Source organism: Taudactylus pleione, unplaced genomic scaffold (assembly GCF_031769625.1).
Source record: "Taudactylus pleione unplaced genomic scaffold, aTauple2 ptg000766l, whole genome shotgun sequence".
Taxonomy (NCBI): Eukaryota; Metazoa; Chordata; class Amphibia; order Anura; family Myobatrachidae; genus Taudactylus; species Taudactylus pleione.
In genome coordinates this window covers 219,356-243,944 of record NW_028285168.1, presented here as the reverse complement: position 1 = coordinate 243,944, position 24,589 = coordinate 219,356, and the positions used below count along the sequence as shown (strand labels likewise).

Sequence of the window (24,589 nt, the reverse complement as noted above, 5' to 3'; positions counted from 1 at the left end):
AGATGCAGGCTGTGTGTGTGCATGTGTATAAGGTGTATAGAATGAGCTGCAGGCTGTGTATAAGGTGTATAGAATGAGCTGCAGGCTGTGTATAAGGTGTATAGAATGAGCTGCAGGCTGTGTGTGTGTATAAGGTGTATAGAATGAGCTGCAGGCTGTGTATAAGGTGTATAGAATGAGCTGCAGGCTGTGTGTGTGTATAAGGTGTATAGAATGAGCTGCAGGCTGTGTGTGTATAAGGTGTATAGAATGAGATGCAGGCTGTGTGTGTGTATAAGGTGTATAGAATGAGCTGCAGGCTGTGTGTGTGTGTATTAGGTGTATAGAATGAGCTGCAGGCTGTGTGTATAAGGTGTATAGTATGAGCTGCAGGCTGTGTATAAGGTGTATAGAATGAGCTGCAGGCTGTGTGTGTGTATAAGATGTATAGAATGAGCTGCAGGCTGTGTGTGTATAAGGTGTATAGAATGAGCTGCAGGCTGTGTGTGTATATAAGGTGTATAGAATGACCTGCAGGCTGTGTGTGTGTATATAAGGTGTATAGAATGAGCTGCAGGCTGTGTGTGTGTATAAGGTGTTTAGAATGAGCTGCAGGCTGTGTGTGTGTATAAGGTGTATAGAATGAGCTACAGGCTGTGTGTATAATGTGTATAGAATGAGCTGCAGGCTGTGTATAAGGTGTATAGAATGAGCTGCAGGCTGTGTGTGTGTGTGTATAAGGTGTATAGAATGAGCTGCAGGCTGTGTGTGTGTGTATAAGGTGTATAGAATGAGCTGCAGGCTGTGTGTGTATAAGGTGTATAGAATGAGCTGCAGGCTGTGTGTGTGTATAAGGTGTATAGAATGAGCTGCAGGCTGTGTGTGTGTATAAGGTGTATAGAATGAGCTGCAGGCTGTGTGTATAAGGAGTATAGAATGAGCTGCAGGCTGTGTGTGTGTGTAAGGTGTATAGAATGAGCTGCAGGCTGTGTGTGTGTGTATAAGGTGTATAGAATGAGCTGCAGGCTGTGTGTGTGTATAGAATGAGCTGCAGGCTGTGTGTATAAGGAGTATAGAATGAGCTGCAGGCTGTGTGTGTGTATAAGGTGTATAGAATGAGCTGCAGGCTGTGTGTGTATAAGGTGTATAGAATGAGCTGCAGGCTGTGTGTGTGTATAAGGTGTATAGAATGAGCTGCAGGCTGTGTGTGTGTGTATAAGGTGTATAGAATGAGCTGCAGGCTGTGTGTGTGCATGTGTATAAGGTGTATAGAATGAGCTACAGGCTGTGTGTGTATAGAATGAGCTGCAGGCTGTGTATATAAGGTGTATAGAATGAGCTGCAGGCTGTGTGTGTGTATAAGGTGTATAGAATGAGCTGCAGGCTGTGTGTGTGTATAAGGTGTATAGAATGAGCTGCAGGCTGTGTGTGTGTGTGTATAAGGTGTATAGAATGAGCTGCAGGCTGTGTGTGTGTATAAGGTGTTTAGAATGAGCTGCAGGCTGTGTGTGTGTATAAGGTGTATAGAATTAGCTACAGGCTGTGTGTGTATAAGGTGTATAGAATGAGCTGTAGGCTGTGTGTGTGTATAATGTGTATAGAATGAGCTGCAGGCTGTGTATAAGGTGTATAGAATGAGCTGCAGGCTGTGTGTGTGTATAAGGTGTATAGAATGAGCTGCAGGCTGTGTGTGTGTATAAGGTGTATAGAATGAGCTGCAGGCTGTGTGTGTGTGTGTGTATAAGATGTATAGAATGAGCTGCAGGCTGTGTGTGTGTATAAGGTGTATAGAATGAGCTGCAGGCTGTGTGTGTGTGTATAAGGTGTATAGAATGAGCTGCAGGCTGTGTGTGTATAAGGTGTATAGAATGAGCTGCAGGCTGTGTGTGTGTATAAGGTGTATAGAATGAGATGCAGGCTGTGTGTGTGTATAAGGTGTATAGAATGAGCTGCAGGCTGTGTGTGTGCATGTGTATAAGGTGTATAGAATGAGCTGCAGGCTGTGTGTGTGTATAAGGTGTATAGAATGAGCTGCAGGCTGTGTGTGTGTATAAGGTGTATAGAATGAGCTGCAGGCTGTGTGTGTGTATAAGGTGTATAGAATGACCTGCAGGCTGTGTGTGTGTATATAAGGTGTATAGAATGAGATGCAGGCTGTGTGTGTATAAGGTGTATAGAATGAGCTGCAGGCTGTGTGTGTGTATAAGGTGTATAGAATGACCTGCAGGCTGTGTGTGTGTATATAAGGTGTATAGAATGAGATGCAGGCTGTGTGTGTATAAGGTGTATAGAATGAGCTGCAGGCTGTGTGTGTGTATATGGTGTATAGAATGACCTGCAGGCTGTGTGTGTGTATAAGGTGTAGAAAATGAGCTGCAGGCTGTGTGTGTGTATAAGGTGTAGAGAATGAGCTGCAGGCTGTGTGTGTGTATAAGGTGTATAGAATGAGCTGCAGGCTGTGTGTCTATAAGGTATATAAAATGATCTGCAGGCTGTGTGTATAAGGTGTATAGAATGATCTGCAGGCTGTGTGTATAAAGTGTATAGAATGAGCTGCAGGCTGTGTGTGTGTGTGTGTATAAGATGTATAGAATGAGCTGCAGGCTGTGTGTGTGTATAAGGTGTATAGAATGAGCTGCAGGCTGTGTGTATAAGGTGTATAGAATGAGCTGCAGGCTGTGTGTGTATAAGGTGTATAGAATGAGCTGCAGGCTTTGTGTGTATATGGTGTATAGAATGAGCTTCAGGCTGTGTATAAGGTGTATAGAATGAGCTGCAGGCTGTGTGTTTATAAGGTGTATAGAATGAGCTGCAGGCTGTGTGTGTATAAGGTGTATAGAATGAGCTGTGGGCTGTGTGTGTATAAGGTGTATAGAATGACCTTCAGGCTGTGTGTGTGTATAAGGTGTATAGAATTAGCTGCAGGCTATGTGTGTGTATAAGGTGTATAGAATGAGCTGCAGGCTGTGTGTGTGTATAAGATGTATAGTATGAGCTGTATACTGTGTGTGTATAAGGTGTATAGAATGAGCTGCAGGCTGTGTGTGTGTATAATGTGTATAGAATGAGCTGCAAGCTGTGTGTGTAAAGAATGAGCTGCAGGCTGTGTGTGTGTATAAGGTGTATAGAATGAGCTGCAGGCTGTGTGTGTGTATAAGGTGTATAGAATGAGCTGCAAGCTGTGTGTGTAAAGAATGAGCTGCAGGCTGTGTGTGTGTATAAGGTGTATAGAATGAGCTGCAGGCTGTGTGTGTGTATAAGGTGTATAGAATGAGCTGTAGGCTGTGTGTGTGTATAAGGTGTATAGAATGAGCTGCAGGCTGTGTGTGTGTATAAGGTGTATAGAATGAGCTGCAGGCTGTGTGTGTGTATAAGGTGTATAGAATGAGCTGCAGGCTGTGTGTGTGTATAAGGTGTATAGAATGAGCTGCAGGCTGTGTGTGTGTATAAGGTGTATAGAATGAGCTGCAGGCTGTGTGTGTATAAGGTGTATAGCATGAGCTGCAGGCTGTGTTTGTGTATAAGGTGTATAGAATGAGCTGCAGGCTGTGTGTGTGTATAATGTGTATAGAATGAGCTGCAGGCTGTGTGTGTGTATAAGGTGTATAGAATGAGCTACAGGCTGTGTATAATGTGTATAAAATGAGCTGCAGGCTGTGTATAAGGTGTATAGAATGAGCTGCAGGCTGTGTGTGTGTATAAGGCGTATAGAATGAGCTGCAGGCTGTGTATAAGGTGTATAGAATGAGCTGCAGGCTGTGTGCGTATAAGGTTTATATAATACATAAATGCATTCTGTGTGTATAAGGTGTATAGAATGAGCTGCAGGCTGTGTATAGAATGAGCTGCAGGCTGTGTGTGTGTATAAGGTGTATAGAATGAGTTGCAGGCTGTGTGTGTGTATAAGGTGTATAGAATGAGCTGTAGGCTGTGTGCGTATAAGGTGTATAGAATGAGCTGCAGCCTGTGTGTGTGTATATAAGATGTATAGAATGAGCTGCAGGCTGTGTGTGTGTATAAGGTGTATAGAATGAGCTGCAGGCTGTGTGTGTATAAGGTGTATAGAATGACCTGCAGGCTGTGTGTATAAGGTGTATAGAATGAGCTGCAGGCTGTGTGTGTATAAGGTGTATAGAATGAGCTGCAGGCTGTGTGTGTATAAGGTGTATAGAATGAGATGCAGGCTGTGTGTGTGTATAAGGTGTATAGAATGAGATGCAGGCTGCGTGTGTGTGTATATAAGGTGTATAGAATAAGCTGCAGGCTGTGTGTGTGTATATAAGGTGTAGAGAATGAGCTGCAGGCTGTGTGTGTATATAAGGTGTATAGAATGAGCTGCAGGCTGTGTGTGTATAAGGTGTAGAGAATGAGCTGCAGGCTGTGTGTGTATAAGGTGTATAGAATGAGCTGCAGGCTGTGTGTGTATAAGGTGTATAGAATGAGCTGCAGGCTGTGTGTGTATAAGGTGTATAGAATGAGCTGCAGGCTGTGTGTGTATAAGTTGTATAGAATGAGCTGCAGGCTGTGTATTAGGTGTATAGAATGAGCTGCAGGCTGTGTATTAGGTGTATAGAATGAGCTGCAGGCTGTGTGTGTGTATAAGGTGTATAGAATGAGCTGCAGGCTGTGTGTGTGTATAAGGTGTATAGAATGAGCTGCAGGCTGTGTGTGTATAAGGTGTATAGACTGAGCTGCAGGCTGTGTCTGTATAAGGTGTATAGAATGAGCTGCAGGCTGTGTGTGTGTATAAGGTGTATAGCATGAGATGCAGGCTGTGTGTGTGTATAAGGTATATAGAATGAGATGCAGGCTGTGTGTGTGCATGTGTATAAGGTGTATAGAATGAGCTGCAGGCTGTGTATAAGGTGTATAGAATGAGCTGCAGGCTGTGTATAAGGTGTATAGAATGAGCTGCAGGCTGTGTGTGTGTATAAGGTGTATAGAATGACCTGCAGGCTGTGTGTATAAGGTGTATAGAATGAGCTGCAGGCTGTGTGTGTATAAGGTGTATAGAATGAGCTGCAGGCTGTGTGTGTATAAGGTGTATAGAATGAGATGCAGGCTGTGTGTGTGTGTATATAAGGTGTAGAGAATGAGCTGCAGGCTGTGTGTGTGTGTATATAAGGTGTAGAGAATGAGCTGCAGGCTGTGTGTGTGTATAAGGTGTAGAGAATGAGCTGCAGGCTGTGTGTGTGTATAAGGTGTAGAGAATGAGCTGCAGGCTGTGTGTGTGTATAAGGTGTATAGAATGAGCTGCAGGCTGTGTGTGTATAAGGTGTATAGAATGAGCTGCAGGCTGTGTGTGTATAAGGTGTATAGAATGAGCTGCAGGCTGTGTGTGTATAAGGTGTATAGAATGAGCTGCAGGCTGTGTGTGTATAAGTTGTATAGAATGAGCTGCAGGCTGTGTATTAGGTGTATAGAATGAGCTGCAGGCTGTGTATTAGGTGTATAGAATGAGCTGCAGGCTGTGTGTGTGTATAAGGTGTATAGAATGAGCTGCAGGCTCTGTGTGTGTATAAGGTGTATAGAATGAGCTGCAGGCTGTGTGTGTATAAGGTGTATAGACTGAGCTGCAGGCTGTGTGTGTATAAGGTGTATAGAATGAGCTGCAGGCTGTGTGTGTGTATAAGGTGTATAGCATGAGATGCAGGCTGTGTGTGTGTATAAGGTGTATAGAATGAGATGCAGGCTGTGTGTGTGCATGTGTATAAGGTGTATAGAATGAGCTGCAGGCTGTGTATAAGGTGTATAGAATGAGCTGCAGGCTGTGTATAAGGTGTATAGAATGAGCTGCAGGCTGTGTGTGTGTATAAGGTGTATAGAATGAGCTGCAGGCTGTGTATAAGGTGTATAGAATGAGCTGCAGGCTGTGTGTGTGTATAAGGTGTATAGAATGAGCTGCAGGCTGTGTGTGTATAAGGTGTATAGAATGAGATGCAGGCTGTGTGTGTGTATAAGGTGTATAGAATGAGCTGCAGGCTGTGTGTGTGTGTATTAGGTGTATAGAATGAGCTGCAGGCTGTGTGTATAAGGTGTATAGTATGAGCTGCAGGCTGTGTATAAGGTGTATAGAATGAGCTGCAGGCTGTGTGTGTGTAGAAGATGTATAGAATGAGCTGCAGGCTGTGTGTGTATAAGGTGTATAGAATGAGCTGCAGGCTGTGTGTGTATATAAGGTGTATAGAATGACCTGCAGGCTGTGTGTGTGTATATAAGGTGTATAGAATGAGCTGCAGGCTGTGTGTGTGTATAAGGTGTTTAGAATGAGCTGCAGGCTGTGTGTGTGTATAAGGTGTATAGAATGAGCTACAGGCTGTGTGTATAATGTGTATAGAATGAGCTGCAGGCTGTGTATAAGGTGTATAGAATGAGCTGCAGGCTGTGTGTGTGTGTGTATAAGGTGTATAGAATGAGCTGCAGGCTGTGTGTGTGTGTATAAGGTGTATAGAATGAGCTGCAGGCTGTGTGTGTATAAGGTGTATAGAATGAGCTGCAGGCTGTGTGTGTGTATAAGGTGTATAGAATGAGCTGCAGGCTGTGTGTGTGTATAAGGTGTATAGAATGAGCTGCAGGCTGTGTGTGTGTATAGAATGAGCTGCAGGCTGTGTGTATAAGGAGTATAGAATGAGCTGCAGGCTGTGTGTGTGTGTAAGGTGTATAGAATGAGCTGCAGGCTGTGTGTGTGTGTATAAGGTGTATAGAATGAGCTGCAGGCCGTGTGTGTGTATAGAATGAGCTGCAGGCTGTGTGTATAAGGAGTATAGAATGAGCTGCAGGCTGTGTGTGTGTATAAGGTGTATAGAATGAGCTGCAGGCTGTGTGTGTATAAGGTGTATAGAATGAGCTGCAGGCTGTGTGTGTGTATAAGGTGTATAGAATGAGCTGCAGGCTGTGTGTGTGTGTATAAGGTGTATAGAATGAGCTGCAGGCTGTGTATAAGGTGTATAGAATGAGCTGCAGGCTGTGTATAAGGTGTATAGAATGAGCTGCAGGCTGTGTGTGTGTATAAGGTGTATAGAATGAGCTGCAGGCTGTGTATAAGGTGTATAGAATGAGCTGCAGGCTGTGTGTGTGTATAAGGTGTATAGAATGAGCTGCAGGCTGTGTGTGTATAAGGTGTATAGAATGAGATGCAGGCTGTGTGTGTGTATAAGGTGTATAGAATGAGCTGCAGGCTGTGTGTGTGTGTATTAGGTGTATAGAATGAGCTGCAGGCTGTGTGTATAAGGTGTATAGTATGAGCTGCAGGCTGTGTATAAGGTGTATAGAATGAGCTGCAGGCTGTGTGTGTGTAGAAGATGTATAGAATGAGCTGCAGGCTGTGTGTGTATAAGGTGTATAGAATGAGCTGCAGGCTGTGTGTGTATATAAGGTGTATAGAATGACCTGCAGGCTGTGTGTGTGTATATAAGGTGTATAGAATGAGCTGCAGGCTGTGTGTGTGTATAAGGTGTTTAGAATGAGCTGCAGGCTGTGTGTGTGTATAAGGTGTATAGAATGAGCTACAGGCTGTGTGTATAATGTGTATAGAATGAGCTGCAGGCTGTGTATAAGGTGTATAGAATGAGCTGCAGGCTGTGTGTGTGTGTGTATAAGGTGTATAGAATGAGCTGCAGGCTGTGTGTGTGTGTATAAGGTGTATAGAATGAGCTGCAGGCTGTGTGTGTATAAGGTGTATAGAATGAGCTGCAGGCTGTGTGTGTGTATAAGGTGTATAGAATGAGCTGCAGGCTGTGTGTGTGTATAAGGTGTATAGAATGAGCTGCAGGCTGTGTGTGTGTATAGAATGAGCTGCAGGCTGTGTGTATAAGGAGTATAGAATGAGCTGCAGGCTGTGTGTGTGTGTAAGGTGTATAGAATGAGCTGCAGGCTGTGTGTGTGTGTATAAGGTGTATAGAATGAGCTGCAGGCCGTGTGTGTGTATAGAATGAGCTGCAGGCTGTGTGTATAAGGAGTATAGAATGAGCTGCAGGCTGTGTGTGTGTATAAGGTGTATAGAATGAGCTGCAGGCTGTGTGTGTATAAGGTGTATAGAATGAGCTGCAGGCTGTGTGTGTGTATAAGGTGTATAGAATGAGCTGCAGGCTGTGTGTGTGTGTATAAGGTGTATAGAATGAGCTGCAGGCTGTGTATAAGGTGTATAGAATGAGCTGCAGGCTGTGTATAAGGTGTATAGAATGAGCTGCAGGCTGTGTGTGTGTATAAGGTGTATAGAATGAGCTGCAGGCTGTGTATAAGGTGTATAGAATGAGCTGCAGGCTGTGTGTGTGTATAAGGTGTATAGAATGAGCTGCAGGCTGTGTGTGTATAAGGTGTATAGAATGAGATGCAGGCTGTGTGTGTGTATAAGGTGTATAGAATGAGCTGCAGGCTGTGTGTGTGTGTATTAGGTGTATAGAATGAGCTGCAGGCTGTGTGTATAAGGTGTATAGTATGAGCTGCAGGCTGTGTATAAGGTGTATAGAATGAGCTGCAGGCTGTGTGTGTGTAGAAGATGTATAGAATGAGCTGCAGGCTGTGTGTGTATAAGGTGTATAGAATGAGCTGCAGGCTGTGTGTGTATATAAGGTGTATAGAATGACCTGCAGGCTGTGTGTGTGTATATAAGGTGTATAGAATGAGCTGCAGGCTGTGTGTGTGTATAAGGTGTTTAGAATGAGCTGCAGGCTGTGTGTGTGTATAAGGTGTATAGAATGAGCTACAGGCTGTGTGTATAATGTGTATAGAATGAGCTGCAGGCTGTGTATAAGGTGTATAGAATGAGCTGCAGGCTGTGTGTGTGTGTGTATAAGGTGTATAGAATGAGCTGCAGGCTGTGTGTGTGTGTATAAGGTGTATAGAATGAGCTGCAGGCTGTGTGTGTATAAGGTGTATAGAATGAGCTGCAGGCTGTGTGTGTGTATAAGGTGTATAGAATGAGCTGCAGGCTGTGTGTGTGTATAAGGTGTATAGAATGAGCTGCAGGCTGTGTGTGTGTATAGAATGAGCTGCAGGCTGTGTGTATAAGGAGTATAGAATGAGCTGCAGGCTGTGTGTGTGTGTAAGGTGTATAGAATGAGCTGCAGGCTGTGTGTGTGTGTATAAGGTGTATAGAATGAGCTGCAGGCCGTGTGTGTGTATAGAATGAGCTGCAGGCTGTGTGTATAAGGAGTATAGAATGAGCTGCAGGCTGTGTGTGTGTATAAGGTGTATAGAATGAGCTGCAGGCTGTGTGTGTATAAGGTGTATAGAATGAGCTGCAGGCTGTGTGTGTGTATAAGGTGTATAGAATGAGCTGCAGGCTGTGTGTGTGTGTATAAGGTGTATAGAATGAGCTGCAGGCTGTGTGTGTGCATGTGTATAAGGTGTATAGAATGAGCTACAGGCTGTGTGTGTATAGAATGAGCTACAGGCTGTGTATGTGTGTATAAGGTGTATATAATGAGCTGCAGGCTGTGTGTGTATATAAGGTGTATAGAATGAGCTGCAGGCTGTGTGTGTGTATAAAGTGTATAGAATGAGCTGCAGGCTGTGTGTGTGTATAAGGTGTATAGAATGAGCTGCAGGCTGTGTGTGTGTGTATAAGGTGTATAGAATGAGCTGCAGGCTGTGTGTGTGTATAAGGTGTTTAGAATGAGCTGCAGGCTGTGTGTGTGTATAAGGTGTATAGAATTAGCTACAGGCTGTGTGTGTATAAGGTGTATAGAATGAGCTGTAGGCTGTGTGTGTGTATAATGTGTATAGAATGAGCTGCAGGCTGTGTATAAGGTGTATAGAATGAGCTGCAGGCTGTGTGTGTGTATAAGGTGTATAGAATGAGCTGCAGGCTGTGTGTGTGTATAAGGTGTATAGAATGAGCTGCAGGCTGTGTGTGTGTGTGTGTGTGTGTGTATAAGATGTATAGAATGAGCTGCAGGCTGTGTGTGTGTATAAGGTGTATAGAATGAGCTGCAGGCTGTGTGTGTGTGTATAAGGTGTATAGAATGAGCTGCAGGCTGTGTGTGTATAAGGTGTATAGAATTTGCTGCAGGCTGTGTGTGTGTATAAGGTGTATAGAATGAGATGCAGGCTGTGTGTGTGTATAAGGTGTATAGAATGAGCTGCAGGCTGTGTGTGTGCATGTGTATAAGGTGTATAGAATGAGCTGCAGGCTGTGTATAAGGTGTATAGAATGACCTGCAGGCTGTGTGTGTGTATATAAGGTGTATAGAATGAGATGCAGGCTGTGTGTGTATTAGGTGTATAGAATGAGCTGTAGGCTGCATGTGTGTATAAGGTGTAGAAAATGAGCTGCAGGCTGTGTGTGTATTAGGTGTATAGAATGACCTGCAGGCTGTGTGTGTGTATAAGGTGTAGAAAATGAGCTGCAGGCTGTGTGTGTGTATAAGGTGTAGAGAATGAGCTGCAGGCTGTGTGTGTGTATAAGGTGTATAGAATGAGCTGCAGGCTGTGTGTGTATAAGGTATATAAAATGATCTGCAGGCTGTGTGTATAAGGTGTATAGAATGATCTGCAGGCTGTGTGTATAAAGTGTATAGAATGAGCTGCAGGCTGTGTGTGTGTGTGTATAAGATGTATAGAATGAGCTGCAGGCTGTGTGTGTGTATAAGGTGTATAGAATGAGCTGCAGGCTGTGTGTATAAGGTGTATAGAATGAGCTGCAGGCTGTGTGTGTATAAGGTGTATAGAATGAGCTGCAGGCTTTGTGTGTATATGGTGTATAGAATGAGCTTCAGGCTGTGTATAAGGTGTATAGAATGAGCTGCAGGCTGTGTGTTTATAAGGTTTATAGAATGAGATGCAGGCTGTGTGTGTATAAGGTGTATAGAATGAGCTGTGGGCTGTGTGTGTATAAGGTGTATAGAATGACCTTCAGGCTGTGTGTGTGTATAAGGTGTATAGAATTAGCTGCAGGCTATGTGTGTGTATAAGGTGTATAGAATGAGCTGCAGGCTGTGTGTGTGTATAAGATGTATAGTATGAGCTGTAGGCTGTGTGTGTATAAGGTGTATAGAATGAGCTGCAGGCTGTGTGTGTGTATAATGTGTATAGAATGAGCTGCAAGCTGTGTGTGTAAAGAATGAGCTGCAGGCTGTGTGTGTGTATAAGGTGTATAGAATGAGCTGCAGGCTGTGTGTGTGTATAAGGTGTATAGAATGAGCTGCAGGCTGTGTGTGTGTATAAGGTGTATAGAATGAGCTGTAGGCTGTGTGTGTGTATAAGGTGTATAGAATGAGCTGCAGGCTGTGTGTGTGTATAAGGTGTATAGAATGAGCTGCAGGCTGTGTGTGTGTATAAGGTGTATAGAATGAGCTGCAGGCTGTGTGTGTGTATAAGGTGTATAGAATGAGCTGCAGGCTGTGTGTGTGTATAAGGTGTATAGAAGGAGCTGCAGGCTGTGTGTGTATAAGGTGTATAGCATGAGCTGCAGGCTGTGTTTGTGTATAAGGTGTATAGAATGAGCTGCAGGCTGTGTGTGTGTATAAGGTGTATAGAATGAGCTGCAGGCTGTGTGTGTGTATAAGGTGTATAGAATGAGCTACAGGCTGTGTATAATGTGTATAAAATGAGCTGCAGGCTGTGTATAAGGTGTATAGAATGAGCTGCAGGCTGTGTATAAGGTGTATAGAATGAGCTGCAGGCTGTGTGTGTGTATAAGGTGTATAGAATGAGCTGCAGGCTGTGTGTGTATAAGGTGTATAGAATGAGCTGCAGGCTGTGTGTGTGTATAAGGTGTATAGAATGAGCTGCAGGCTGTGTGTGTGTATAGAATGAGCTGCAGGCTGTGTGTATAAGGAGTATAGAATGAGCTGCAGGCTGTGTGTGTGTGTATAAGGTGTATAGAATGAGCTGCAGGCTGTGTGTGTGTGTAAGGTGTATAGAATGAGCTGCAGGCTGTGTGTGTGCATGTGTATAAGGTGTATAGAATGAGCTACAGGATGTGTGTATAAGGTGTATAGAATGAGCTGCAGGCTGTGTGTGTATATAATGAACTGCAGGCTGTGTGTGTATAAGGTGTATAGAATGAGCTGCAGGCTGTGTGTGTGTATAAGGTGTATAGAATGAGCTGCAGGCTGTGTGTGTGTATAAGGTGTATAGAATGAGCTGCAGGCTGTGTGTGTGTATAAGGTGTATAGAATGAGCTGCAGACTGTGTGTGTGTGTATAAGGTGTATAGAATGAGCTTCAGGCTGTGTGTGTGTGTATAGAATGAGCTTCAGGCTGTGTGTGTATAGAATGAGCTGCAGGCTGTGTGTATAAGGAGTATAGAATGAGCTGCAGGCTGTGTGTGTGTATAAGGTGTATAATATGAGCTGCAGGCTGTGTGTGTGTGTAAGGTGTATAGAATGAGCTGCAGGCTTTGTGTGTGCATGTGTATAAGGTGTATAGAATGAGCTACAGGCTGTGTGTGTATAAGGTGTATAGAATGAGCTACAGGCTGTGTGTATAAGGTGTATAGAATGAGCTGCAGGCTGTGTGTGTGTGTATAAGATGTATAGAATGAGCTGCAGGCTGTGTGTGTGTATAAGGTGTATAGAATGAGCTGCAGGCTGTGTGTGTGTATAAGGTGTATAGAATGAGCTGCAGGCTGTGTGTGTGTATAAGGTGTATAGAATGAGCTGCAGGCTGTGTGTGTGTATAAGGTGTATAGAATGAGATGCAGGCTGTGTGTATAAGGTGTATAGAATGAGCTGCAGCCTGTGTCTGTGTATAAGGTGTATAGAATGAGCTGCAGGCTGTGTGTGTGTATAAGATGTATAGAATGAGCTGCAGGCTGTGTGTGTATAAGGTGTATAGAATGAGCTGCAGGCTGTTTGTGTGTGTGTATAAGGTGTATAGAATGGGCTGCAGGCTGTGTGTGTATAAGGTGTATAGAATGAGCTGTAGGCTGTGTGTGTGTATAAGGTGTATAGAATGAGCTGTAGGCTGTGTGTGTGTATAAGGTGTATAGAATGAGCTGCAGGCTGTGTGTGTGTATAAGGTGTATAGAATGAGCTGCAGGCTGTGTGTGTGTATAAGGTGTATAGAATGAGCTGCAGGCTGTGTGTGTGTATAAGGTGTATAGAATGAGCTGCAGGCTGTGTGTGTATAAGGTGTATAGAATGAGCTGCAGGCTGTGTGTGTGTATAAGGTGTATAGAATGAGCTACAGGCTGTGTGTATAATGTGTATAAAATGAGCTGCAGGCTGTGTATAAGGTGTATAGAATGAGCTGCAGGCTGTGTATAAGGTGTATAGAATGAGCTGCAGGCTGTGTGTGTGTATAAGGTGTATAGAATGAGCTGCAGGCTGTGTGTGTATAAGGTGTATAGAATGAGCTGCAGGCTGTGTGTGTGTATAAGGTGTATAGAATGAGCTGCAGGCTGTGTGTGTGTATAGAATGAGCTGCAGGCTGTGTGTATAAGGAGTATAGAATGAGCTGCTGGCTGTGTGTGTGTATAAGGTGTATAGAATGAGCTGCAGGCTGTGTGTGTGTGTAAGGTGTATAGAATGAGCTGCAGGCTGTGTGTGTGCATGTGTATAAGGTGTATAGAATGAGCTACAGGCTGTGTGTGTATAAGGTGTATATAATGAGCTGCAGGCTGTGTGTGTGTATAAGGTGTATAGAATGAGCTGCAGGCTGTGTGTGTATAAGGTGTATAGAATGAGCTGCAGGCTGTGTGTGTGTATAAGGTGTATAGAATGAGCTGCAGGCTGTTTGTATAAGGTGTATATTATGAGCTGCAGGCTGTGTGTGTGTGTATAAGATGTATAGAATGAGCTGCAGGCTGTGTGTGTGTATAAGGTGTATAGAATGAGCTGCAGGCTGTGTGTGTATAAGGTGTATAGAATGAGCTGCACGCTGTTTGTATAAGGTGTATAGAATGAGCTGCAGGCTGTGTGTGTGTGTATAAGGTGTATAGAATGAGCTGCAGGCTGTGTGTGTGTATAAGGTGTATAGAATGAGCTGCAGGCTGTGTGTGTGTGTATAATATGTATAGAATGAGCTGCAGGCTGTGTGTGTATAAGGTGTATAGAATGAGCTGCAGGCTGTGTGTGTGTGTGTATAAGGTGTATAGAATGGGCTGCAGGCTGTGTGTGTGTGTATAATATGTATAGAATGAGCTGCAGGCTGTGTGTGTATAAGGTGTATAGAATGAGCTGCAGGCTGTGTGTGTGTGTATAATATGTATAGAATGAGCTGCAGGCTGTGTGTGTATAAGGTGTATAGAATGAGCTGCAGGCTGTGTGTGTGTGTGTGTATAAGGTGTATAGAATGGGCTGCAGGCTGTGTGTGTGTATAAGGTGTATAGAATGAGCTGCAGGCTGTGTGTCTGTGTATAAGGTGTATAGAATGAGCTGCAGGCTGTGTGTATAAGGTGTATAGAATGAGCTGCAGGCTGTGTGTATAAGGTGTATAGAATGAGCTGCAGGCTGTGTGTGTGTATACCGTGTATATAATGAGCTGCAGGCTGTGTGTGTGTATACGGTGTATAGAATGAGCTGCAGGCTGTGTGTGTGTATACGGTGTATAGAATGAGCTGCAGGCTGTGTGTGCGTATAAGGTGTATAGAATGATCTGCAGGCTATGTGTGTGTATAAGGTGTATAGAATGATCTGCAGGCTGTGTGTGTATATGGTGTATAGAATGAGCTGCAGGCTGTGTGGGTATATAAGGTGTATATAATGACCTGCAGGCGGTGTGTATAAGGTTTATATAATACATAAATGCATTCTGTGTGTATAAGGTGTATATAATGACCTGCAGGCGGTGTGTATAAGGTTTATATAATACATAAATGCATTCTGTGTTTAAATATTGTTACCAGGTTGTTTTTTGCTTCATTAAGGTCGTATCTGGCTGGATAATGTGATTTGTTCGGGGTCTGAGAAAAGTATTACAGACTGCAATTCCCGTGGTTGGGGGAACAGTGACTGCACACACGAAGAGGACGCTGGCGTTATCTGCAAAGATGAGAGGATTCCAGGTTATGTGGAACCCAACACTATTGAGGTAATGAGGTTCTCTTATGGCCCCCTAGAAATACATATATTCTATCTCTGTGCGTCTGACTATTATATCCGAGAGAGCTATAGGGAGGATGAGACATTGAGGATACCGCTGGTGGCGGAAAACATCAGGTTCTTACCATCGCAGGCCAGAAAAACAAACAGAACATCGACATTGACATCGATTGTTCTATCTCAGCAGTCTCTGTCCTTTCAGCCAGGTCGGTAAATAAGAATATAGCAAGATCCAGGACTAGAATATAAATGGACATCAGTGCAAACCATTGATAATGGGGAACGTAAGGTACATACCTTCTACAGGGGACAAAAATCACAACGGACGACAACACATTGTCCTATCCCTGTATACATTTACACCTAGGCATGCTCTTCCCTGTATACAGTAACACCTAGATGTGATCTGCCCTATATACACTTACACCTAGATGTGCACACTCCTATATACACTTACACCTAGATGTGCTCTCTCCTATATAAACTTACACCTAGATGTGCTCTCTACTATATACATTTACACCTAGATGTGCTCTTTCCTATATAGACTTACACCTAGATGTGCTCTCTACTATATACACTTACACCTAGATGTGCTCTCTACTATATACACTTACACCTAGATGTGCTCTTTCCTATATACACTTACACCTAGATGTGCACTCTCCTATATACACTTACACCTAGATGTGCTCTTTCCTATATACACTTACACCTAGATGTGCACTTTCCTATATACACTTACACCTAGATGTGCTCTTCCCTATATACACTTACACCTAGATGTGCTCTTTCCTATATACACTTACACCTAGATGTGCTCTTTCCTATATACACTTACGCCTAGATGTGCTCTTTCCTATATACACTTACACCTAGATGTGCTCTTTTCTATATACACTTACGCCTAGTTGTGCTCTTTCCTATATACACTTACACCTAGATGTGCTCTTTCCTATATACACTTACACCTAGATGTGCTCTTTTCTATATACACTTACGCCTAGTTGTGCTCTTTCCTATATACACTTACACCTAGATGTGCCCTGTGACCGGACGCCTTTCGCCTAGGCCGTCCCTGGTCACGGTTTAGCGCTTTTGGACTCCCACTCACCGTCAGTGACCGCCTGTCCCTGACTCCGCCCACTGCGCCGTGGGCGTTTAACGATGCTGCCACCACCAAACTCTACCATCGGCGTTTGGAACCGCTTATTAGGTACACTCAGGCTGCTACATCGGCACCTGGAACCGCTTCTGCTGCGTATGCGTTTGACTAACTGCGGACACACCTCCTGTTTGGTGTCGGCTGTTCCCACCTGATCCCTCGCAATGGACCAGGTCTGCACGGTAGCTGGCAGAGGGCTTGAACTTGGAGACACGGAGCTCTTACCCAGAACAGCAGGAGAACGGAATAGCGTTTTGGCGTTTTTCTGTTGGTCGCAGGATTGAGATACCATTGAAGTCAAGGCAAACGGTGTTTATTTGCTCAATGTCTTAAAGAAGTCCCTCCCTTCCGTCTGAAGGGGAATATCACACAGAAATCAAACAGCAATTCTCCACAAAGGATTTTCAAAGATGTACCACATACAGGAATCTTATCAGCAGGTCTCCTCCTCATAGAAGTTACAGGGTTGTACACATACAGGGCTCACAGTCCCTCTTTTTATGTCATTCTTACACACAACATCACAGGGGGGCAAATCCACCCTGTGCTCCTTCTAGCCAATCAGGCTCTCTCATAGAACATAAATTAGCAACATATTACATTTCAAAGGAGTCTCTCAATATCCTCCTTCCTAATCCACCAACACAAACTGATTTATCATACATTATACTGTCTCCTAAAATGTTGGTATAACATGTCACAGGAAATAGTAATTTACATTCATCCTTATCAATCAGTTTTTCATTTCCAACCTTATCACATTCAGTGACATCCAAAAGGTTCTTAAAAACAAATTGTCTTTTCAAAGGAAGTTCTGTACATGTAGTGTTTGGCTATATGACACCATTCACACCTTCATACAGAGAACTTCCAGTCACCCTATTCATCACACCTCCTGCTAAGGGAATCACAATCAGCATCTAGTATCTGCAGACACAGAGGCTGGTCATGTCATATACAGGCATATATTCAATAAGTGCATTTTCTCTACAAAATATACATTTAAACCATATAGTGCACAGCCTATTAAATATACGTTTCCTCATGCACTAATGCATTGCAGATCAGCTGCAGTGCATTACAGCAATACATATATACTTTAATACAGTTTACTATGAACCATGTGCAGTGTGCTTTTAAACTGTGTCCTCACTGGGACCGTAACTGTGTCAGTGCTGGTCGCAGTGGGAGCTGGCTCTCCCTGTCCCGCAGCGGCCATGACACACTCTACCTACACTCCCCCAGTGCAGCGAGTGGAGGCCGCTGCATATAAAACCTTAAAAACACACTTAACACTCAGCGCATAGCGCAGAGTATACATTTACAATGGGCGCCTGGCGCCTTTTTGTCCTTTTAAAAATGGCGGCACAGCACGGGGGTTAACCCCTTCACTGCTGTGGCAGCCATTAACCCCGTGTGGCCTGCCTCCGGCCACATGCCCTTTCCTATATACACTTACACCTAGATGTGCCCTTTCCTATATACACTTACACCTAGATGTGCTCTCTCCTATATACACTTACACCTAGATGTGCACTTTCCTATATACACTTACACCTAGATGTGCCCTTTCCTATATACACTTACACCTAGATGTGCTCTCTCCTATATACACTTACACCTAGATGTGCACTTTCCTATATACACTTACACCTAGATGTGCTCTTTCCTATATACACTTACACCTAGATGTGCTCTTTCCTATATACACTTACACCTAGATGTGCACACTCCTATATAAGCTTACACCTAGATGTGCTCTTTCCTATATACACTTACACCTAGATGTGCACACTCCTATATACACTTACACCTAGATGTGCACACTCCTATATACACTTACACCTAGATGTGCGCACACATATATACACTTACACCTAGATGTGCACACTCCCATATACACTTACACCTACATGTGCACTTCCCTATATACAGTTAGATTTAGATGTGCACTTCCCTATATACACTTACACCTAGATGTGCACACTCCTATATACACTTACATCTAGATGTGCACTTTCCTATATACACTTACACCTAGATGTGCGCACTCCTATATACACTTACATCTAGATGTGCTCTTTCCTATATACACTTACGCCTAGATGTGCACTTTCCTATATACACTTATACCTAGATGTGCTCTTTCCTATATATTGCACATGGAAGTAGTTCCGGTAATAGGCCTATCCGGTGCCTTTTTTACGTCATGTGAAATTCAGCCCTTTGTGGAACAGAAAACATCCTTTATTGTGAGATGCTACATTAAGCCACATGTCAGGAGAATATTTGTATAAATGACATAAATACGGCTTTGGAGGAATTGGTCACTGACCATGTTTTTTATTTGGTTTAAATGTCTCAACAGACCGAACAGAGGCAGGTGGAGGAAATACGTCTGCGCCCTGTGATTGCTAATGCTAAGAATCGTCTTCCCATCAATGAGGGGATTTTGGAGATTAATTACAGGGACACCTGGGAACAGGTGTGTGATGAGGGGTGGAGTCCGAAGAACAGTCACGTGGTCTGTGGAATGCTGGGATTCCCATCGGAGAAGAAATTCAACAAAAACTTCTACAAGTAAGAGAGAAGCGTTACCCTGGAGGGGGGAGCAATGGAGAGAGAGGAAGTTACCCTGAGTGAGTAGGGAGACACCCTTATTTAGTGGGGTGATGGAGAAGAAGGAAGGTCATCTTGGTTGAGGAGATTGTACACAAGTTGGGTGGAGTAATGGAGAAGGTCGCCCTGGGTGAGTAGGGCAACATAAAAGTTGGTTGGAGAGATTACCATAGATGAGGGTGACAGACATGTTGGGTGGAGTAATGGAGAGAGAGCAAGTTACCCTGGATGAGTATGGTGACAGAAGTTGGGTGGAGTGTTAGAGAGAGAGGAGGTTGCTATGGGCAAGTATGGTAACACCCAAGTTGGGTGGAGGAAGCTGGTCACTTTTGGTGAGGAGGGTGGAAGATAACTTAGGTGGAGATATAGAGGGGGTGGAGGTCACTTTTGGTGAGGAGGGTGGCAGATAAGTTAGGTTCAGATGTAGAGGGGGAGGTTTTCACCTTTGCATGAATAATGTCACAAATTGGGTGGAGTGATGAAAGGGTGGAGGTCACTTTTGGTGAGGAAGGTGACAGACAAGTTAAGTTTGGTGGAGTGATGGGGAAGGAGAATATCACCCTGGGTGAGGAGGGTGACTGACAAAATGGGTGGAGTGTTGGAGAGGGGGAGGTCATTTTTGGTTGGTGGGAGATAGACAAGCTAGGTGGAGAGGCAAGAGATCATTCTGGTTGGTAACACATTTTGTGGCATGATGGAGAAGGTGTTTATCTTGGATGGAAAGAGTGAGAGAGAGAGTGTGTAGCTAATGTTATGAGGCGAGGTCAACTTTTCATTTCCAGAGAGAGGCAGACATAATACTGAGTGTGGAGTGATGTATAGGCATGAGGTCACCCTGAATGTATAGAAAAAGTTCCATTAAAGTGGAGGCACAGCAAGTGGATGTAAACTGTCCTGGTGGTGGATTACTACGTAGTCTATAAAATACCTCCAGCTGATAACAAAGTGACGCTATATTATCGTAGACTGCAGAGGTAATTTGCCTTTTTAAGGACAGTCTGCTTCTATTTTGCCCCAATTTTCCTGAATATTTTCTCCAATTCTAGTAGATTGGTTTATCGAAGAGTTTGGAGGTCACCAAGGATGACGAGTATCGCAGACAAAATACCTATTGTGGGTGTGGAAATTATCCTGGATTGCTATAGTGTCACATTGAGGTCTTTCTCCACTTTCTAACTATAAGATAAAGATAGAAGTTTAGGATGCACCACAAAGGCAAATGCAGGACCTACCTGTACACGGGGTTCTAAATGCTTCTATTAGGGACAAAGGGAAGAAAACTGTCCACAATACATCTATAGCAGGCACTTGTTTCACATACGTATGGATGAGTCTGATAGTGTCTCTTATTCAGTCTTATTCTTCTAGGTCTCTCTGCTGTATGTGACACTGTGACCGCTCTCTCCTCATACATACACTACAATCCCTAGGTCTCTCTGCTGTATGTGACACTGTGACCGCTCTCTCCTCATACATACACTACAATCCCTAGGTCTCTCTGGTGTATGTGACACTGTGACCGCTCTCTCCTCATACAGACACTACAATCCCTAGGTCTCTCTGCTGTATGTGACACTGTGACCGCTCTCTCCTCATACGTACACTACAATCCCTAGGTCTCTCTGCTGTATGTGACACTGTGACCGCTCTCTCCTCATACATACACTACAATCCCTAGGTCTCTGCTGTATGTGACACTGTGACCGCTCTCTCCTCATACATACACTACAATCCCTAGGTCTCTCTGCTGTATGTGACACTGTGACCGCTCTCTCCTCATACGTACACTACAATCCCTAGGTCTCTCTGCTGTATGTGACACTGTGACCGCTCTCTCCTCATACATACACTACAATCCCTAGGTCTCTCTGCTGTATGTGACACTGTGACCGCTCTCTCCTCATACATACACTATAATCCCTAGGTCTCTCTGCTGTATGTGACACTGTGACCGCTCTCTCCTCATACATACACTACAATCCCTAGGTCTCTCTGCTGTATGTGACACTGTGACCGCTCTCTCCTCATACATACACTACAATCCCTAGGTCTCTCTGGTGTATGTGACACTGTGACCGCTCTCTCCTCATACATACACTACAATCCCTAGGTCTCTCTGCTGTATGTGACACTGTGACCGCTCTCTCCTCATACATACACTACAATCCCTAGGTCTCTCTGCTGTATGTGACACTGTGACCGCTCTCTCCTCATACATAGACTACAATCCCTAGGTCTCTCTGCTGTATGTGACACTGTGACCGCTCTCTCCTCATACGTACACTACAATCCCTAGGTCTCTCTGCTGTATGTGACACTGTGACCGCTCTCTCCTCATACAGACACTACAATCCCTAGGTCTCTGCTGTATGTGACTCTGTGACCGCTCTCTCCTCATACATACACTACAATCCCTAGGTCTCTGCTGTATGTGACACTGTGACCGCTCTCTCCTCATACATACACTACAATCCCTAGGCCTCTCTGGTGTATGTGACACTGTGACCGCTCTCTCCTCATACATACACTACAATCCCTAGGTCTCTGCTGTATGTGACACTGTGACCGCTCTCTCCTCATACATACACTACAATCCCTAGGTCTCTCTGCTGTATGTGACACTGTGACCGCTCTCTCCTCATACATAGACTACAATCCCTAGGTCTCTGCTGTATGTGACACTGTGACCGCTCCTCATACAGACACTACAATCCCTAGGTCTCTGCTGTATGTGACACTGTGACCGCTCTCTCCTCATACAGACACTACAATCCCTAGGTCTCTCTGCTGTATGTGACACTGTGACCGCTCTCTCCTCATACATACACTACAATCCCTAGGTCTCTCTGCTGTATGTGACACTGTGACCGCGCTCTCCTCATACATACACTACAATCCCTAGGTCTCTGCTGTATGTGACACTGTGACCGCTCTCTCCTCATACATACACTACAATCCCTAGGTCTCTCTGCTGTATGTGACACTGTGACCGCTCTCTCCTCATACATACACTACAATCCCTAGGTCTCTCTGCTGTATGTGACACTGTGACCGCTCTCTCCTCATACATACACTATAATCCCTAGGTCTCTCTGGTGTATGTGACACTGTGACCGCTCTCTCCTCATACAGACACTACAATCCCTAGGTCTCTCTGCTGTATGTGACACTGTGACCGCTCTCTCCTCATACATACACTACAATCCCTAGGTCTCTCTGCTGTATGTGACACTGTGACCGCTCTCTCCTCATACGTACACTACAATCCCTAGGTCTCTCTGCTGTATGTGACACTGTGACCGCTCTCTCCTCATACAGACACTACAATCCCTAGGTCTCTCTGCTGTATGTGACACTGTGACCGCTCTCTCCTCATACATACACTACAATCCCTAGGTCTCTCTGCTGTATGTGACACTGTGACCGCTCTCTCCTCATACATACACTACAATCCCTAGGTCTCTCTGCTGTATGTGACACTGTGACCGCTCTCTCCTCATACAGACACTACAATCCCTAGGTCTCTCTGCTGTATGTGACACTGTGACCGCTCTCTCATCATACATACACTACAATCCCTAGGTCTCTCTGCTGTATGTGACACTGTGACCGCTCTCTCCTCATACATACACTACAATCCCTAGGTCTCTCTGCTGTATGTGACACTGTGACCGCTCTCTCCTCATACATACACTACAATCCCTAGGTCTCTGCTGTATGTGACACTGTGACCGCTCTCTCCTCATACATACACTACAATCCCTAGGTCTCTGCTGTATGTGACACTGTGACCGCTCTCTCCTCATACATACACTATAATCCCTAGGTCTCTCTGGTGTATGTGACACTGTGACCGCTCTCTCCTCATACATACACTCCCTAGGTCTCTCTGCTGTATGTGACACTGTGACCGCTCTCTCCTCATACATACACTACAATCCCTAGGTCTCTCTGCTGTATGTGACACTGTGACCGCTCTCTCCTCATACATACACTACAATCCCTAGGTCTCTCTGCTGTATGTGACACTGTGACCGCTCTCTCCTCATACATACACTACAATCCCTAGGTCTCTGCTGTATGTGACACTGTGACCGCTCTCTCCTCATACATACACTACAATCCCTAGGTCTCTCTGCTGTATGTGACACTGTGACCGCTCTCTCCTCATACATACACTATAATCCCTAGGTCTCTCTGCTGTATGTGACACTGTGACCGCTCTCTCCTCATACATACACTACAATCCCTAGGTCTCTCTGCTGTATGTGACACTGTGACCGCTCTCTCCTCATACATACACTACAATCCCTAGGTCTCTCTGGTGTATGTGACACTGTGACCGCTCTCTCCTCATACATACACTACAATCCCTAGGTCTCTCTGCTGTATGTGACACTGTGACCGCTCTCTCCTCATACATACACTACAATCCCTAGGTTCTGCTGTATGTGACACTGTGACCGCTCTCTCCTCATACATACACTACAATCCCTAGGTCTCTGCTGTATGTGACACTGTGACCGCTCTCTCCTCATACATACACTACAATCCCTAGGTCTCTCTGCTGTATGTGACACTGTGACCGCTCTCTCCTCATGCATACACTACAGTCCCTAGGTCTCTCTGCTGTATGTGACACTGTGACCGCTCTCTCCTCATACATACACTACAATCCCTAGGTCTCTCTGCTGTATGTGACACTGTGACCGCTCTCTCCTCATACATAGACTACAATCCCTAGGTCTCTCTGCTGTATGTGACACTGTGACCGCTCTCTCCTCATACAGACACTACAATCCCTAGGTCTCTCTGCTGTATGTGACACTGTGACCGCTCTCTCCTCATACAGACACTACAATCCCTAGGTCTCTCTGCTGTATGTGACACTGTGACCGCTCTCTCCTCATACAGACACTACAATCCCTAGGTCTCTCTGCTGTATGTGACACTGTGACCGCTCTCTCCTCATACATAGACTACAATCCCTAGGTCTCTCTGCTGTATGTGACACTGTGACCGCTCTCTCCTCATACATACACTACAATCCCTAGGTCTCTCTGCTGTATGTGACACTGTGACCGCTCTCTCCTCATACATACACTACAGTCCCTAGGTCTCTCTGCTGTATGTGACACTGTGACCGCTCTCTCCTCATACGTACACTACAATCCCTAGGTCTCTGCTGTATGTGACACTGTGACCGCTCTCTCCTCATACATACACTACAATCCCTAGGTCTCTCTGCTGTATGTGACACTGTGACCGCTCTCTCCTCATACATACACTACAATCCCTAGGTCTCTGCTGTATGTGACACTGTGACCGCTCTCTCCTCATACAGACACTACAATCCCTAGGTCTCTCTGCTGTATGTGACACTGTGACCGCTCTCTCCTCATACATACACTACAATCCCTAGGTCTCTCTGCTGTATGTGACACTGTGACCGCTCTCTCCTCATACATAGACTACAATCCCTAGGTCTCTCTGCTGTATGTGACACTGTGACCGCTCTCTCCTCATACATACACTACAATCCCTAGGTCTCTCTGGTGTATGTGACACTGTGACCGCTCTCTCCTCATACATACACTATAATCCCTAGGTCTCTGCTGTATGTGACACTGTGACCGCTCTCTCCTCATACATACGCTACAATCCCTAGGTCTCTCTGGTGTATGTGACACTGTGACCGCTCTCTCCTCTTACATACACTATAATCCCTAGGTCTCTCTGCTGTATGTGACACTGTGACCGCTCTCTCCTCATACAGACACTACAATCCCTAGGTCTCTGCTGTATGTGACACTGTGACCGCTCTCTCCTCATACATACAC

General features: G+C 44.6%; 1 protein-coding gene across 4 annotated transcripts in view; it reads left to right on the top strand.

Moving 5' to 3' along the window:
- LOXL3 (lysyl oxidase like 3) overlaps positions 1–24,589 on the top strand; it is a 302,460-nt gene that overhangs the window by 144,022 nt on the left and 133,849 nt on the right. For all 4 annotated transcript variants that reach the window (XM_088457549.1, XM_088457548.1, XM_088457546.1 and 1 more), the window contains exons 3-4: positions 14,791–14,954; positions 18,499–18,710. In XM_088457549.1, the coding sequence (XP_088313675.1) occupies positions 14,791–14,954; positions 18,499–18,710 (376 nt within the window). The remainder of the gene's footprint in view (positions 1–14,790; positions 14,955–18,498; positions 18,711–24,589) is intronic.